The sequence below is a fragment of the Oryza glaberrima genome, chromosome 2 (genome assembly GCF_000147395.1).
Source record: "Oryza glaberrima chromosome 2, OglaRS2, whole genome shotgun sequence".
In the NCBI taxonomy this organism is placed as follows: Eukaryota; Viridiplantae; Streptophyta; class Magnoliopsida; order Poales; family Poaceae; genus Oryza; species Oryza glaberrima.
The window spans coordinates 18,033,447-18,051,299 of NC_068327.1; the positions used below are offsets into that span (position 1 = coordinate 18,033,447).

At 40.4% G+C, this 17,853-nt stretch overlaps 1 protein-coding gene across 1 annotated transcript; it reads left to right on the top strand.

Annotated features, from left to right (window-relative positions):
- The first annotated feature begins 12,295 nt into the window (after positions 1 to 12,295).
- LOC127764426 (RNA pseudouridine synthase 7) lies at positions 12,296 to 17,632 on the top strand. The gene is made up of 12 exons (XM_052289308.1): positions 12,296 to 12,546; positions 12,677 to 12,720; positions 13,357 to 13,434; positions 13,765 to 13,865; positions 14,315 to 14,402; positions 15,068 to 15,146; positions 15,283 to 15,365; positions 15,504 to 15,569; positions 15,887 to 15,943; positions 16,398 to 16,520; positions 17,009 to 17,262; positions 17,336 to 17,632. The coding sequence occupies exons 1-12, from the start codon at positions 12,468 to 12,470 to the stop codon at positions 17,463 to 17,465; spliced, it is 1,182 nt and encodes a 393-aa protein (XP_052145268.1). The 5' UTR covers positions 12,296 to 12,467; the 3' UTR covers positions 17,466 to 17,632.
- Positions 17,633 to 17,853: the final 221 nt, after the last annotated feature.

Sequence of the window (17,853 nt, forward strand, 5' to 3'; positions counted from 1 at the left end):
GCGAGCTCGAGCGAGGGGTGGGGCGAATAAATAGAGGGAGGAGGGCGACGACTTTGAGCTAAGCGGCAAGGACGTATACGCTAGTACTAGCTACGTACTCCTATATAATATGGCCGGATCTAGGTTCAGATCCACCTTTTCTAGAGCCGTGGCATAACCAAACAGTTTTAAATCCATATAAAGAAGGAGAGAAGTGGATCGGGCTTTACTGATCTCAGTAAAATAAACTAGAGAGCTAGGTGAAGCAAGGGTTTGGCGCGCTTCACAAATTCTACTCTAAGTATGCTCTTGAAGTTATTTTTAAGAGCTGTAGCTCTGCTAAATGGATCCATGTATATACTCGTGAGCATACAACAGCTAGGTAGTTAGACACTGTATTTTTATTTTTTAAAATTAAACTTCTTTAAGATATAATAAGTACTCTACTTGTATTACTATATATTATACCAGTATTATGGTCTTAGAAATAGTTTTGGTAGTTATTTTCTAAGTTGTAGTACCAATGAAAGAAAATATTCTACTACGTTTATATCAGTAGTTGATATGATAGTATAAATATATGGGGATATATCCGGTGAAAACCATCAAATAAGTGAAAGCCTGTGAAACCATATCTAAAAGTTTTTAAATTCATGAAAAAATTATAAGAGATAGGTATACACATAAAGTACATTCATACCAAATCTTAAGTCCAAACTCAACTTCATTTGGGAAAAACAAAAAAAAAAAACAAATTTGAGGTGAATAATAACATAACACTATTCATACGAAATTTGTCTTTTTTTTCTCTTAAATGAAGTTAAGTTTGGACTTGAGATCTGGTATGAATGTATTTCATGCCTATACCTACCTCTAGTAATTTTTTCATGAATTTACAAAACTTTTAGATATGGTTTTCACGGGTTTTACTTATTTGATGGTTTTCATTGGATATTCCCCCGTAAATATACATGACATCTATATTAAGAAGAAATAAACAGTACACTTCTACCAGAGAATATCACAGAACACCTCTTATAAAAAAACATGACAACATCTACAAACATAGATTTAATCCACTAAATCCATAACTAAATATGTTTTATAGTGAATTTATTTTTCTTAGAAGTTATGTTATATTTTCTGCAAACTTAATTAAATTCTATTTGATAAACTTAAAGTACCATATAAATTAGTAACTAATACGGATGGAGCAGAGGGAGTAGCTTAGCTACAGGCTCTAGCTTGCCGACGTATATGTGTTTGCATGGCGGATTGCCATATACTATATTGTACTACTAGCTAGCTAGCATAAGGCCGGGGGCGTGCGTCAGCGGGGCGGGGCGGCGTGTCGTGGATACGGAGAGCCGGAGAGGAGAGGACGGTGTATGCGGCCGGGGATGACCGGGGGCGTCGCCAACCCGGTCGACGGGTCCAAACGCTACACAACGATCGACGTTGCCATCGATCATCCATATGCGTGATGCATGCAGGAGGAGGGATATCGAATAGTTAAGTACCATCTGTTAACTGGGGGTTGATTGGACTTGAAAGAAATCAGGTCAATCTTATCTAGAAATTAATCGGTTTCAATTTTGTTGTATTTATGGCTCCGTGGGTTAGTCTCTGCTGATAAGGATATGGTGATCAAGCCTTTTAGATAGGTTTATATAGGAGTAAAGTATGCGTGTGTACGTTTACAGGAATGAGTATGCACACATGTGTGCATTTATATGGATAAGTTATAAATGCACATATGTATATATGTGTCTATGTTTGTATTGTGTTAAATATGTATGAGGATGAGGCTCTTTCATTATTTCATTACATAAGAGTGTATGCAAGAGGGGAAAGATGATGTTGTTTTATTGGATTATTATAATAAGGGTATATAATAGTGAAGACTGTTGTGTTATTATATGGTTTAGAATAAGTGGTATAATTAATATAGTAAAAATATTTTGTTTTAAAAAACGTGAAATAAATAATCCACAGTAATAATAGAACGAATAAACAGAAAGGAATATGATCTAAGGAATATGATCTAGGTTGCAATAACTATGTCACTCTTCCTTAGAAAAAAACAGACAATGCAAGTACACTCTCATATCCTAGCTGGCAATAATTGTGAACAGACATCTCCAGTAAATGGATAAGCACAAATTGTGTAAAAGAATGGAGTGACAAAGTAGTCAACTGTTTGTTGCAAGTAAACGGGGCATTATTTAAACAATCATTCATCGTGTAGGGGTTAGTCAACTATGATTCTATCTTATCATTGGAGTGCGTTTTGGGATACTATATATGTGATGCACGACTGATTAGTTATACATGCCAGTCTTCTATTTGATAATATGGAAATATTTGAATATAATGGTTCTTTTACTATAATTTATATGCTTTTTCATTGCAAATCTGCAATACGTTTGTCCCCTAGCTAGCTAGCTCGATATCATAACCACCACCTTCCTTTTGTTTTTATTTTAATTTTGAGAAATAAACTTTGGTCATTAAATTTTCATAGAATATTTTAATATTAATCGTATATATACTACCAACATTTTATGAAAGCACTTTAATTTAAAATCTGAATTTTTTTTGGCATAATGTATCTATTCAAAACAAAATTGTAGTGTTTGACAAAATATTTGATCAAAGTCTACAGTATGAGGGTAGAAAACTCACATGAAAATAAAAATAGGTTATTGCCATGAATTATTTTCAATTCATGTGTCATATTTTATTTTTTCAGTTCTACCGGGTTAATATATCCGGTGCGGTAATTAAACCAGTTATTTTGCCGTACACTAGTAAGAACATAAAGAGAATATTGAAATGTTTAATATATTGTACAGTTCAGCTATTTAAGGCCTATTACTTGTTTAGTTTAATTAATGATTTAATCCACTATATGCCATCGATAAAGTATGAATTATAGGATGTGCCATTGATGAAGCAGAATTCTATGATATACTATCAAGCAATTCGTTTTCTTTCATATATGCCACCACTGTTAGTTATTAACTGCTAGTCAACTCTGTTAAGGTAGAAAATTATCAGTTCTCTTAGAGTACCATGTTTACGTATGGATTTCATTTATTGGGATATTTTTTTCTCATTCGCGAAAAATACAATTGCTTGTTTATTTTATCATCCAAAATTATTTCACAAGTCACGGCGTTGTGCAGAATCTCATTTTTACCCTTCGTAAAATTGTCATTTTCTCTTTAAACGGAGTTTGATTAATGATTGACTAACCACACAATGACAAAATAGTATATTATAGAATTGAGCTTTATCAGTGATATATCGTAGGACATGTGCTTTGCAATGACAAACGTAGAATGGATTAAACTCTTAATTATAACTTTATAAGCGACGGCCCAAAGGTGCAGGGTGCAAATGAAACACATCATAAGTTAAACAAGATATTTAATCGAGGTAGTATTATTCATTTGCCCCCAACGGAGATTATTTCATATTCGTTAGTTCCAGCTCGAACTACTTCAAAAAAATCCATGGGATGCACGCATTATTGTCCCTAGAATATATCAAAATAAAATGCACAACGGCTACTCATCATCATCTAGTGCACGGTTTTGACGTGTAATTAACATGCCAAGTTGCTCCATAAATCTACTATAGTTTGACGTGATTGTGAAGGATCCAAGAAAAAATAGTAAGGAATCTTTAAAAATAACTAGATAAAACTATATATAGCCCTCCCTTTATATGTATCATATGTGTATGACAAAAGAAAATTAGTGCAAACTTCATTAATTAGGGCTCCCGTGATCCAATTGCCAGTAGTGAAAGCTCGAGCCTCTGCTGCCTTCACGCTAGATCCACCCCTGCTGCTTGAAGGGAATCCGGTAGATTCATTCACCAACCACTGTTTAAACGGCAAGTAAGTAATTTAGTATATGTAATTCCTCCACCAGCATGAGTAGTATTGGGAGGCAAATCCGGTGGCGCAGTTCAAAAAACCAGCTGTGTTGTATTTGAATACTTCTATGCGTACATACCATCTTACAATTGTTTCATACTGCTATATGCATTTTTCAACATGTTACATCACATCGACGGATCTAGAAATATAGAGTATAGAATTAGAGATGGGTAAGGCAAAAAGACTTTAGGCCTGTTTAGTTCAAAAACTTTTTTCCCAAAAACATCACATCAAATCTTTAGACACATGTATAGAGTATTAAATATAGATAAATTAAAAAAACTAATTACACAGTTAGGGGGGAAATTGCGAGACGAATCTTTTGAGCCTAATTAGCCCATGATTAGCCATAAGTGCTACAGTAACCTACATATGCTAATGACTTCTTAATTAGGCTCAAAAGATTTGTCTCGTGGATTCCAGGCGAGTTATGAAATTACTTTTTTCATTCATGTTCAAAAACTCCTTCCGACATCCGGTCAAACATCCGACGTGACACCCAAAAATTTCCTTTTCGCGAAGTAAACAGGCCATAAATTTCATGATGTTTGACTCAGAAGCCAAGTAGGAGTAGCTCGAATAACTGGAGAAGGAAACGCGATTATTTATATTTGGAAAAAGTACGAAATCTATCGCGGTCGACCGAATTACCCCCTGAACCACAAAACCGGACATTCTTCACCCCCAACTTTGCAAACCGGACAAATAACCCCCCTGGCTCAATCCGCGGTGGTTTTAATCCTACATAGCAGTCCAGTCAGCAATTCATTTATAAAAAAATAGATGGGCCCCACCTGTCAGTTTCTCTCTCTTCTATCTCTTTCCCAATATCTCACTCTCTCTATCTCTTCATCAGTGTTCCATGAGAGGCCGCACCTGTTAGGGCCGTCGCCGCCGCCGACGTCCAGACCGGCCGCCGCGCCATGCTTAGCCTCGTCGCCACCGGGATCACCGGCGGCGCCCTCGCACAGGCGGTGCTCGCCAAGGCCGCCAGGCCCATCAAGCTCGGCCCCCCACCACCGTCCTCCAGTGAAGGAGAGGTTCTACATGCAGCCACTGCCGCCGGCGGAGGCGGCGGCGAGGGTGAAGGAGGCGAGGCGGCAGCGGGCGCGGACTACTGGCGGGGCGTGATGAGCCGAGGTCGGCGCTGGGGGTGGGTGCGGAGGCGGGCGCGGGCGGCGGGCGGGCGCGGAGGCGGCTGCAGGTGGCGGGGCGGAGGTGGGTGAGGAACCGACGACGGCAACTGGGCGGGGCAGAGGCGGGTGCGGGCGGCGGGCGAGGAGCTGAGGACGGCAGCGGGGATGGTTGCGAGCGGCGGGCGGGCGAGGAGGCGTCTTCTGGCGGCGGGCGGGCGAGGAGCGGACGCCGATGGGTGGCTGGCGGCGGGTGATGCAAGCGGCTCTTCCGCAATCGCGCCTCCGTGAGGCGCCTGCCAATCCCGGGCGCCGATGACGAGCACGTCGGACTCCATCGACGACGACGACGAGAAGCTCTGCCCGCGGTTGTACCTCTTCTTGACACTGGCGGCGGTGCCCACGGCGAGCGTGGGCTCTAGCTCCGCCGCCGCCTCCTCGTCGTCGTCGGTCTCCTCCGCGTCCTCCTCCTCGGGGCTCTGCGTGTACTCGACCGCCGACACGAGCCACGGGCCACGGGCAGACCGCGAGCCACGGGCCGCCGTCTCGGGCGACGCCGCCTCACCTCGCGCCTCCGCCCCGTCCGCCCCCGTGCACCACCGCCCACCGCCCCGGGGCGCTGTCGCCCTCCGCCGCTCGCCGCCAGCCGCGTCTGCCGCTGCCACTTGCGCCGCCGCCCACATCCTCCCCTGCACCACCCCATGACCGTGAGAGAGATTGAAGAGAGAGGAAGAGGGGAAGGGCATGTGTCTCACATTTTTAAAAATAGAAAATGCTAACTGGGTTGCCACGTGTATGCCACGTAGGACAAAACCTCGAGGGAGGGTAATTCGTCCAGTATTGAAAGTTCTGGGTGAACAATATCTGATTTTTGAGTTCAGGAGTGTAATTCGATCGACCGCGGTAGTTCAAAGGGTAATTGGTACTTTTTTTCCTTTATATTACTGGTAGTAACGCATAGAAATTTTAGCTGGTCTGGCTGACCGGCCGGCCGAGAGCTGCAGAGAAATTTCTTCCATTCTGAAATAATAGATGTTTAAAACCATGCTCAATCACACACACACACGTGTAATATTAAGATTTAACATGCGAAAATGGCACCAATTATATATTCCTGTTGTAGTGATTTTAGCTTGTCATTTATATCATAGTCTAATAATAGGAACATGTTTCTCATTTCTTTAATCATATATACGTAAAATCATTTAAAAATATACAACAGTGTGAAAATATTTTTAAATGATTTTATGTGTAAAATATTTTCACCGTGTTATATATGTTTAAATGATTTTATGTATATATGATTAAAGAAATGAGAAACATGTTCCTATTAGACTATGATGTAAATGACAAGCTAAAAGCACTGCAACAGAAATGATTTTTGTAAACAGCTAAAATCCATTTCCGCAAATGGCTAGGTGACTATAGGGGTGGACATGAAGCTCGTGGCTCGTTAGCTCGCTCGGCTCGTGACAAACTCGGCTCGGCTCGTTTGATTTTTCTAATGAGTCGAGCTGTCATTTCAGCTTGTTAGAGATAACGAGCCAGCTCGTGCTGGCTCGCGAGCTGCTCGTGAGCTTAACGAGCTAGAGCAAGTTTGCAGACATTTTTCCTCACACGTATCCCCCTCAGCCCATGGCCGAAATACAGCCCACTTAGGCGGCCCAATTAACCGTTCATATATAAGAAGAGAAGAAAATCTAGCTCAGTCTTTCACTCTCCTGATCCCCTTTCTCATCCTAGATCCAATCGGCCAGGGGGCGGCGACGGCGAGGCAGCCAGCCGCCGGCTGCGCCTTCCACGGTCCTCCGCGCGACATCCACGAGCCTCCAAGCTGCGCTGCCACATGCATGCGGAGCTTCCGCGAGACCTCGACACGCCGCTGTTGTTGTCTCCAAGCAGATCTTGCGCTCCCATCCTCTTCTGGTCGACTACTCCACGCGGCGGCCCGCTGCTACAGCTATTGCACGTTGTGCCATGGCTGATTAGTTGCCACTAATCTTTCTGGTTTTTCATGCTTGATTGCTTCTTGTTGGACTATTTTGTGCTTGATTGCTTTTGCATGTGTAAGTGTGAGACAGATCTTTTGTTTTCAGCCATCAAACTTGTTAATTTTTGTTGTTTCCTGATTAATTACTTAAGAATGGCGTGTGTTTTTGCACTTGGCAAGTTTTTAGCTAAGCATTGCCCCTGCTGATGTGTATTTTTGATGATTTACTGATGGTGTGTCCATCGTTTGTACTGCATATTTCTGAACTTCTGAAGAACTAACCAAAGGTTGGAGCACTTGTGCTTGTGGAAGTGGTACTGATTTGGGCTGAAACTTGAAGTAATGTATGAATGGATGGAACTTGGCAGTTGTTTCTTGTTGATTGACTGTCTTATACTCGTATTATACTCTTATTGATTCACTAATTTGCATGTATCTGTGTTTTTTAGTCACAAGCTCACGAGGTAAACGAGACAGCTCGAGCTAATCAACAAGCCGAGCCAAGCTGGGTTTTTAGCTCGTTAAGATAAGGAGCCGAGCCGAGCAGCTCGTTATCCTAACGAGCTACCCCGAGCCGAGCTAGCTCGATATCCACCTAGCTTCCCATAGTGTAGTAAAAATGAGTATGCATTTTTCTAATCGGGCAGCACACTTGCTTAGTTGCTTATGAAAATGAGTATGCTCGAAATTGATTTTCACAAGTGATCAGTTAAACCAACTGTCTGCGAAAAAGTCAAAAAAAAAACCCCAAAATTAAAACCCTAGCTAGCTCTGATCAACCGCCACTGCCATCATCCTCGTCATTGCCACTGTCGTAGTCCGCTGCCATTGTCATTGGTGCTGAGGCCCCACAGCTCCCAAGGTCGTCGTTCGCAAATCTACCCCTATTGAGACCGGCGCCGTCGGATCTGTTGTCGCTAAGCTCGGATCCACCATCGTCATCGCTGTCGCTAAGGCCCTCCAGCTTTGGAGGCTGGTGGCAGATTTGCTTCTCCCGAGGCCAGCGTTGTTGGATCAGCCACCGCTGAGCTCCCGAGTGTTGGATTTGTCATCTTCGATCTCCCGAGTGGCTGCACCCGCCGTTGCCGAGCTCTCAATGTTGTACCCGCCACCACAGAGCTCCCAATGTTGCACCCGTCATCACCAAGTTTCCTAGCGACGGATCCTCCATCGTGGAGCTCCTTGAAGCCAGATCCGCCACTTCAATATGTGGACACTACCATTAATTGATTCTGCTATTACCATCGCCTGAAGCCGTAGGGGGCCTCCGTCTCCACCACCCGAAGCAGTCGTCGGTAGAAGCTCGCCGTTGTCGCCTCCGCCTCCGCCTCCGCCTCCACCACCGCCTCTTGTCCATGCCGCTCGAAGGAGAGTAGTGGAGATGAGGGAGAAGAGAGAGAGTGAGAGTAGAAAGGACTTAGAGAGAAGTGAGAAGACGCAGAGAGGTAGGAGAGTAACTGAGAAACGTCCAGGGATCTTTCGGCTAGCTCCACAAGTTTAGAGAGATGATGTGTGACTGGTCGGTGCTATATTTTTGCATATGGATTTTTTAAGAGATTTGTCTGTAAAAATAACCCTATTTTCGTAGGTAGACCACTTAATACGCCTGCATATAAATATAAATATTATTTATTAGACACCTAAAATCATTTTGCATATAAATATTATTTTAGCCGGTCTGTAGAAATTAAAAGGGTATCTCTAAAAATCATTTTTATAGTGAAGAAAGTACTATATATCAAAAGAAATAAAAGAACTACAAATATTAAATGGGACGTACTATACGTCTTGGCCAACGTATTAGGGCTGTCGATCCGCGACACCACAACAATAGAACCAAAGCATATGGAAAAGTACCAAGTACTCCCACCGTCCTAAAAGAAGGGTAGTTTTACGCTGTTTATGTGTAACGTTTGACCATCCGTCTTATTTAAAAAAATATGATTAGTATTTTTTTGTTGTTATTAGATGATAAAACATAAATAGTATTTTATGTGTGACTAACTTTTATAATTTTTCAAATAAAACGGATGGTCAAACATTGGATATGGATATTCACGAGTGCGCTTATTTTATAACAGAGGTAGTACAACGTAGCTGCTACAAACTAGGCCCCGTTTAGTTCCTAAAATTTTTTCCCCAAAAACATCACATCGAATCGTTGGACACATGCATAAAACATTAAATGTAGATTAAAAGAAAAAATTAATTGCACAGTTATGGAAGAAATCGCGAGACGAATCTTTTGAGCCTAATTAGTCTATGATTAGCCATAAGTGCTACAGTAACCCACATGTGCTAATGGCGGATTAATTAGTCTCAAAAGATTCGTCTCGTGGTTTCCAAGCGAGTTATGAAATTAGTTTTTTCATTCGTATCCAAAAACCTCTTCCGACATCCGGTCAAACGTTTAATGTGACACCTAAAAATTATCATTTCGTAAATTAAACAGGCCCTAGAACAGAGCTATCCAGATTCCAGGGCCCTAGCTAGAACAAACTAGAACTACTAGGTCGACCATGCATCTCATCAATCGATTCTTCGCACCCGGGATTCGGTCCTCTACCAGGGGCCGGGGCTCTTGTGGGTGGCAACAAGAGGCGTCGTCGGTCGATCGTATCAGCACGGCGAGAGAGCCCAAAGAGGCGAAGATCGATGCTAGCTAATTATGCAGGCGAGGAGAGCCCGCCTATTTAGGCAGGTCTGGGCCTCTGCGGTGTACACGGGCCTTGCTTAGCGGCCACAATTGAAGGAAAGGCTTGACAAGCGATTTAGGCCACGAGATGTAGGGCCTGTTTAGTCATGTAGACTAACCCTCACTCCCTAGCACGTAAAACGAAGCAGCGTTTAGCACATAATTAATTAAGTATTAACAAAAATAAATTTTAAAAAATAGATTAATATGATTGTTTAAAGTATCTTCCATGTAGAAATTTTTAAAACACACCCCATTTAGCAGTTTAAAAAGCGTGTGCGCAGAAAACGAAGGAGGTGAGTTAGGAAAATAGGGATAAGAACTTAGCCATAGCAGTTAGTATGTTTCCTAAATTGCTTCTTAAAAATTAAATAAACATATTTTTTATATTATAATAATTAATGCTTAATTAATCACACACACATATACACACACACACTAATGACTTGTCTTGTTTACCTGCCACAAGGTTGCCACCTCCAAACATCCAAACGAACTCAGCCTTAGTTAAGCTTGGATAATGCAGAATGTTGTTTGGTGGCCTGATATAAACATCTGTACAGATGGGATTTTGTTTGTTTGATCGTTTTTCAATGGCGAGGCTTGCATTTATATCTCATATATAGAAATACTGTGTAGTTTCAAAATATTCTATTATAATAAAACTTATGTACTAATTGGAACTAACCTTTAGCTCTAATATATCACTTTATAAAATCATTTTGTTGCATCTGACCTAGTAACAAAAAAACAAAAAAAAATCGAAGTGAGCGCAACTAGCCGCTAGGTTCTTTGTGGTAGAATCTGCCCACCCAAGCTAAGTCATAGACTTGGCATGTATGCTAGTATTTACGGCTAATTATTACAATATTTCAGTGGTAGACAACATACATGTGTGGATAGCATGGCGCTCGTAGTGACTTCATTAATTTTAAGATATGTCGGTCTGGTCTTTTGAAGGTGCTCATAGATTTAGGGTATATGTGTGTGTTTTAAGGGCAAGTGTGCATGTTGCAAGCATTACACTTGTAGGGTGTTTCTAAAAGACAAGAAAGAAAAAGAGAATAGTGGTAGCCTCATCACCACATTGAGTAGTTTGGGGGACCTCCGTAGTACTGCACATACAATACTACAGAGGATCTTGACGTGTTTAGGCTGGCTGGCCACTCGCCGCCGTTCGAGCAAGAGGGAGGGGGATTGGAATTCAGAAGCAAGGCGTCATCGAGCATTCCTCGAGTTACTGGATCTGGCGTCCTCTATGGAGTTCATTTTAAACAATGTCATATTATTAAACTAGGTGATTCCCTGCACTAACCAATTCTCAATATATATTTTTTTACAATCAAGCTAGGAGTAAAAAGAAAAAAAATAATGAACATCAGGGTTTATCACTATTTATCATGAACCAATCAAATGATACCCGCGCTTTAATGTGAAACATATTGATAAGTATATGTTAAATATTATAAGAATAATAGATAGAGTTGTTAAAATATTGTGCAAATGATGCGAGGGGTGATGATTGGACATGCTTGCATGTTGATTTGTACATTAAATAGATTGTAGATGATGTTTTATGCTTGCATGAGATTAAATATGTAATTATTGCTAGTGGGTGATGATGTGGCATGGTTGCATGTTGAGCTTTAGACTTAGTGGACTATAACTTTATAAAAAGTATAGATGTATTGAATCATAAAGATGATACTATGTTTGTTTTCTAAGGGCTAAAAATTATTACATTACTAAAAAAAATAAAATATAAGCCATTAGATTGTTATGGAACTAAATTATAGTGTAGATTGATATCAAAATTTATATACGAAATACAACTGTACATAAGAGGAAGAAGAAAAGAGTTAGAGTTGTATATTAAATTCAACCCTACTTTTAGTATCTATTATACATACAATATAATTACATATATTGAAATATGAACTAGGAGTTGTATAACAAATCCAATTCAATTAGCTGGTATAAAATTACATAGAGAAATTGTACAATCTAATATAGCTAACTAAATAGACAACCTAATTTAAAGTTGTCTATGTGCCGTCTACACATCTCTACTATTTAAAAAGGAGAGTTGTCCATCCGTTCTCTCTCCCTTGAGTGTAGCACGCTCTTCTTTGGGAAAAACAGTAAAAGCTTCGAAGATAGGTACAAGTCCGTTGTAATATACGGACATATTGCCACGAAAATGATAAGATTATATAGATGGGTACCGTCTAAATCACTATGCATGCTCTTACAGTGAACTTACATTCTTTAAATACTTCAAGGGCCACTTATGCTTATACTTATAAAGCTAAAATTTAAATTTTAGAATTTAATTTTAAATTTATTTTTCATCATAGTTTATTTTACATTATTTACACTCACAAATGATTTACTATTTACCAATATAAGTGATACGGATAAGCAGGTGAGTAACGCTGCAAATGGGCCGAAACGATTCGAGCACGACAATGCCAGGAGCCCACGAACGTTAGATGTGGATCCTACGGTCATACGCCCTCGGAAACATACCCTCACTAAAATCCTCCACTGCCGAGCCAGTCGCGCCGCCGAACCACTCCGTCCTCTCCTCGCCCACCGCCGCCGCCGCCCATCCTCCTTCCTCTCCTCGGGCGCTGAACCGCCGAGCTGAGCAGCCGCCCCGCCGCCCCCTCCTCCGCCGCCACAAGCCCGATCGAGGGGTGTCTCGCCCGGGATATATATATGGCGGCGGGGCCGGCGGGGATCGTGTGGCAGACGCCGGCGAACCCGCCGGAGCGGCAGGACTACATCTTCCGCGACGGTAGTAGCAACCCGCAGCCCGGCCTCCGTCTCGTCCCCAGCGCGCGCATCTTTCTTTCTGCCCGCCAAACCCCCTCCCCGGAGGCCCCGGACTGACGCGGTTGGTTATTCCCCCCCATTTTGCTTCGCAGGGCGGCGCTACGTGAGGCCCTACTACTTCGAGTTCATCTCCCATGTAACCAACCTCCTCGGTTTTGCCTGCATTTTATTACATATTTATGTTGGGAACATAGGTTTTTTTAGTTGCTTGGATCAGGTGATTCCTGCTTGTTATTAGTTATAATGTCTACTGAAAATTGTCGTTTCGAGAATAAATATATTGTGCACTGAAAATCTATAGAATCAGATGTTACTGGGTTTTGGCCTAACATTTTTTCTTAATCTTTTATCTGCTCCATCAAATATATTACTACTTAATTGCAAGCTGTAACTTATTGGCACCTCCAAGTTCTCCCTTTCCTCTACACCACTGCGCAATATACAAAAGCTGTCACTCTGCATTATGGGGCAATTTGGGTTATGTTTCTATTATCTCCAAGCGATCCTGTCGAGTTTTACTTCAACCAAATCCATACCCTCTAGTCTTGGAAATATGTCATTTTGGACATGGAGATGGTCTTTAAAATACACCTTTGACCATTGGTTTATATAGCCTGAAGATATTTTAATTTTATGAAAGTAGTTTTTTGAAACAATTCTATAGATATGCTTCTCATGCATCCAACCTAAATATGCAAAAAGATATTAATGTTCCAAGACGACATGTTTTCAAGATCGGAGGGAGTAGTTTATTTTTTCATTTGGTTTGCAGGTGAAAAACAGATGGGCTGGGAAGACCATTGTTGACCTCTTCACCGATGAGTTCAAGGGCCGGCCTCGTGAATATTATGTATGCCACCAGTATCTCTTTTGAATATTACCATGTGTCCTATAAGTTCCTTTTTCTTTATTATGATTTACCTTTGCATATGGAGTCATCGGGTCCTAACTGTAGAAATACACACACAAAACTTGGGTTCTGAATGTGGTTTGTCCTGTTTTATGTATTCCGCCATTTAGAATTGCAAATTAATCTTATGATTCAACCCTTGCACGTTTGGAACTAGATAAGCTCTCTTGGTTCTTTGGCATTATCTACAATGATGTATCTAGAATTGATTTAAAAAAAAACAAAATTCTGATGTATCTAGAATTGATTTAAAAAAAAACAAAATTCTAGGTTCATGCAGTGAAGTGTGGGAGGCTTCAGGTGGATGACCAAATGGTTCACGCAGACTATGTTGTGCAATCATCACAAAAGATAAGCCATTTCTTGCACAGGTGAGTCAACTTCATCAGTTTCAAAGGTACATTGAGATGGTCATTTGACAAAAATATTACTCCCTTCATCCCAAAATATGGCTACCTTTCCACCTACTCCCTCATCTCAACCAATTACAACCATCTCTTATATAATTTCTCCACTTACTTCATCAGTTTTTGCAGTTATTACTGATACTTTGGCTTCTAAGTTAATAGTAATAGATCGGGTTTTAATTTAATGGTGATGGGAACTGTAAAATGCACAGAAACAATAGCTTGATTGGTTCCTGAGTCAGCTCTAATGTTGTCTATAGTTTTTATTTTCCCATGCTAGGTGTAGACGTTCTGCTTGCATGGTTTCGTTAGCTCTCTAACTACTGAAGCTCTTTATTCTTTGTAAAAAAAGAAAGAAACATACTTTCAATTACAATTAATTGTCAAATTCTTCATGGTTGTCACTCTGACAGGCATGAACCTCCAGTTTTGGGTGGTGATATTACAATCCTTCAAAATGAAGCTGATGTTGTTACAGTTTGCAAACCTGCATCTGTTCCAGTGAGTTCATATCATTTTGTTCAGAAACCTTCAAATACTATGTGATGTATAAAAAAGATATACATGCATGGGCCATCCTTTTTATAATATAACTGTTTTCACTTTAATTTATCCTTAATATTAAGTCTTCCGGAATTTTTTTGGTCACTTAGATCCATTAGTCAAAATATGTTACCTGAACTTTGTAAGTGTAAGGTTGTATCGACTATTCAACTATCAAGTCTAAAGTTATAGGTTCATAGCCAACATGTGCCCTGAAAGTTATATGTTAATATGTGATACGGATTGTTTGAGCTGTGCGAAACATCTGTAGAATGGAAACTGTCAAGGTACACACATAGCTACTATAGGATTATGTGATTTTGAAGTTATTAAAACATTCTCTACCAGATGAAATTAGTACCTAAGGTTTTCCTTCTTGAATTCATAAATTTGTTGTTAAGTGTGAGATCTTATTCTGGTAGCAGTTAATCTGAACAGTTTGGTTGAATGATGTTTCTGGCCTATTAAGATCAACAACACCTTTGAGATTTCAGTAGCTTTGGAAATGCAAGTGTTAATTCCATTGTTTGTAAGGTTTAGTTATAACTTGATCTGGTTCAGCTATATTTGACTGTAGTCGTTTATTGTTAACTACAAAAAATGGAGGTGTTTTCTTTCTGTAGGTTCATCCGTGTGGTCAATACCGCAAGAATACTGTTGTCGGTATTCTGCAAGCTGAACATGGATTGGTGCCCCTATTTCGTATCCTTTGCCTCAATTGTGCCATTATTGCTGGTGCCTTTCACTATCCTGTTTATTCTCTTCCCTGTATGATTGAACTTTGACCTTTATTTATATTTGTACTCAAATTCCTTAACCACCATTATTATTTTGACAGCCGTGCATCGGCTAGATCGGTTAGTTTCAGGTCTCCTTATATTTGCTAAAAATGCTGACAAAGCTGAAAGTTTCAGGCAACAGGTGACATTGTCAATTTGAATTCACCTTTCTATTGTCCTGTTTATTCCTTGTGTCTGCTGTCTGCACTCAACTTATGTATGTTACTTTAACACTTTTATCTTTTCACACTTATTTCTTAATTGAATACTATAACTGCAGATCAAAGCTAGTTTGCTGCAGAAAGAATATGTGGCCAAGGTTGTTGGGGTGTTTCCTGATGGTGAGGTACGTCACTTATTTGGTGTCAACAGCTCAACATGTCAATAAATTTGCTGGATCCAAGAGCGGAAGATTTTGCCAATGTAAAATAACTTGAATATACTCTGCGAAGGCTTGTAGACCATTTCTTATACTGAAGTCACCCGTAGGGTTTTGTTATTTTTCCCATGTTGTGAGAATGAAGGCTTGGATCTACCACCTAGGAAACGACTCCGTGGAATTTTCTTGTGAACTAAAAGCATTTCATTTAGTATTTGATTTCATAATTTCATACATAACTGCTGATTTCCCACAAATATCTGTCTGAAATAATTCTTTTTCAGCAAACTGTTAATGCAAATGTGCACTTCAACGCACGGGAAGGAAGGAGCACTGCAGAGGTATGTAATTAGTAATCCTGCTTGTGGTTGGTATGTTTGTTGTGTGTGAAACTGCATATACTGAAGATATTGCCATCTCTTTCGGCAATTATTGACTGCCTCGCACCTCTCTTCTCACGCAATGTATTTGCCTGAGCAATTATAGGTTTATCCCGCATGTGATATACTGGTGCTGAGCAATTGTAGGATTGTACAGTGTAATGTGGTGTGTGCTCTTTAATGGTAACAGTGCATATGGCTATCTGTACCAAAGAAATAAGGGATAATTGATTATAATAAGCAAAAGAAATAGTTGATATGGGTCCTATAGAGTTCTTCTTGTACAAGTAGATTGAACAATGCATTCATTTATGCATGAACTATTTTCAGAAATTCGGTAGAGCAAGTGTACTCAGTAGGATATAATTCTGGTTTGAAGAACATATCTGAGTTCAATTACTGAAATGAAATGCAGGTTTGTGATGGTGATGGTAAAGCTCCAATTGGAAAACAAGCCTGCACCAAGTTTCAGAGGATCTGTACTGATGGAATCCACAGCATTGTCCTGTCCAAACCTGTGACTGGCCGGACTCATCAGGTCACACTACCTTATACACATCAACATTGATTGATTTGCTCGTTCAAACTTCAAACAATCGAAACGACCTGGAAATTTCCCAAAAAAAAATGAATCTAAAAGCCTACTACATAGAAAAAGTTCAAGTGGCCTTTAAACTTACTGCACTATCTGAATCATAATGGAAATCTTAATCCTGCTAGAGCTTGGCAAAATGCATTTTAGGTGCACACAGGTGACATGCAAACTGTTGAGTGCCTCTTTATTTAGTCATAGCTCCCTTGTCCCTGTTTTGATAACATGCTTCATGCCCAATCCGTTACTTCCAAAATAATCAAATTATCAGACATCTGTTCACCATAGCATGTCTCTGATGCAAGATGAGATAGATGTGGTCATAATTTTTCTGCTGATTCTTTGTGCCAATAGTATGCCCTCTTGTCCTATGGTTTTGTTTTTTCAGTTACTTATCTATATTTCTGATACAGCTTTTTGTTTGACAAATGTAGATAAGGGTACATCTAAAACACATTGGTTACCCAATAGCCAATGACGAGGTGTACCTTTCCGAGAATTTTTCTCCACGTTCGTCAAAGGGAACAAGAATCAACAGAGCAACCACGCTAGCTTGTTCATTGCCATCTTCAGATCCTGACAGTTGTGCTGACCTTGGGAACAATGATACAAACAAAGATACAGAAGCCGATGAGGAGTTCAGCATCGATCCGATGTGTACGAATTGCCCAAATCTTGCTCCAGTAGGGTGAGTGCTTACAGTTATCAAGTTTGTAGTTAGGAATTCTTCAGGCCTTCGTAATATTTTGTTCTTTGGGCAGTTATGATGCAGATGAGGAGGCATTGTGGCTGCACTGTGTGCGATATACTGGTCCTGATTGGAGCTACGAATGCCCATATCCTGATTGGGCCTTCCTTGATAATGTGTCGAGGAAGAAGTTGAAATCATGATTATCTTTCATGGATACTAGTACGGTCAGCCCACCTGCCCGAAGGTTCAAATTTTGCTAAGTTTATGATTTGTTTGATATGCACATAAACAGTGTATGCGCCCATACTGCATTTTCTAGCAAGAAGCGCTAGAATCTAGATAGTGTTGTAGCTGTATTTTTATCGTACCTCTTTTTCTCCAAAGCTTGCATGCTTTAATATACTGTCATTTTGGATGTTAAATAGCTTATCTTAGAAATCTAAAGATTACTCGTAGTCATGTGCAATGATCAGTTGTAGGGGTTAACTTTGCTTGCTTCACAGCATGCTCCATCTTTAGATCTCATGCGTTCGTATGTTCGCAGTTGGCAGCACAAACATGTAAGGCAAGAAATCCATGCGGAAAAAG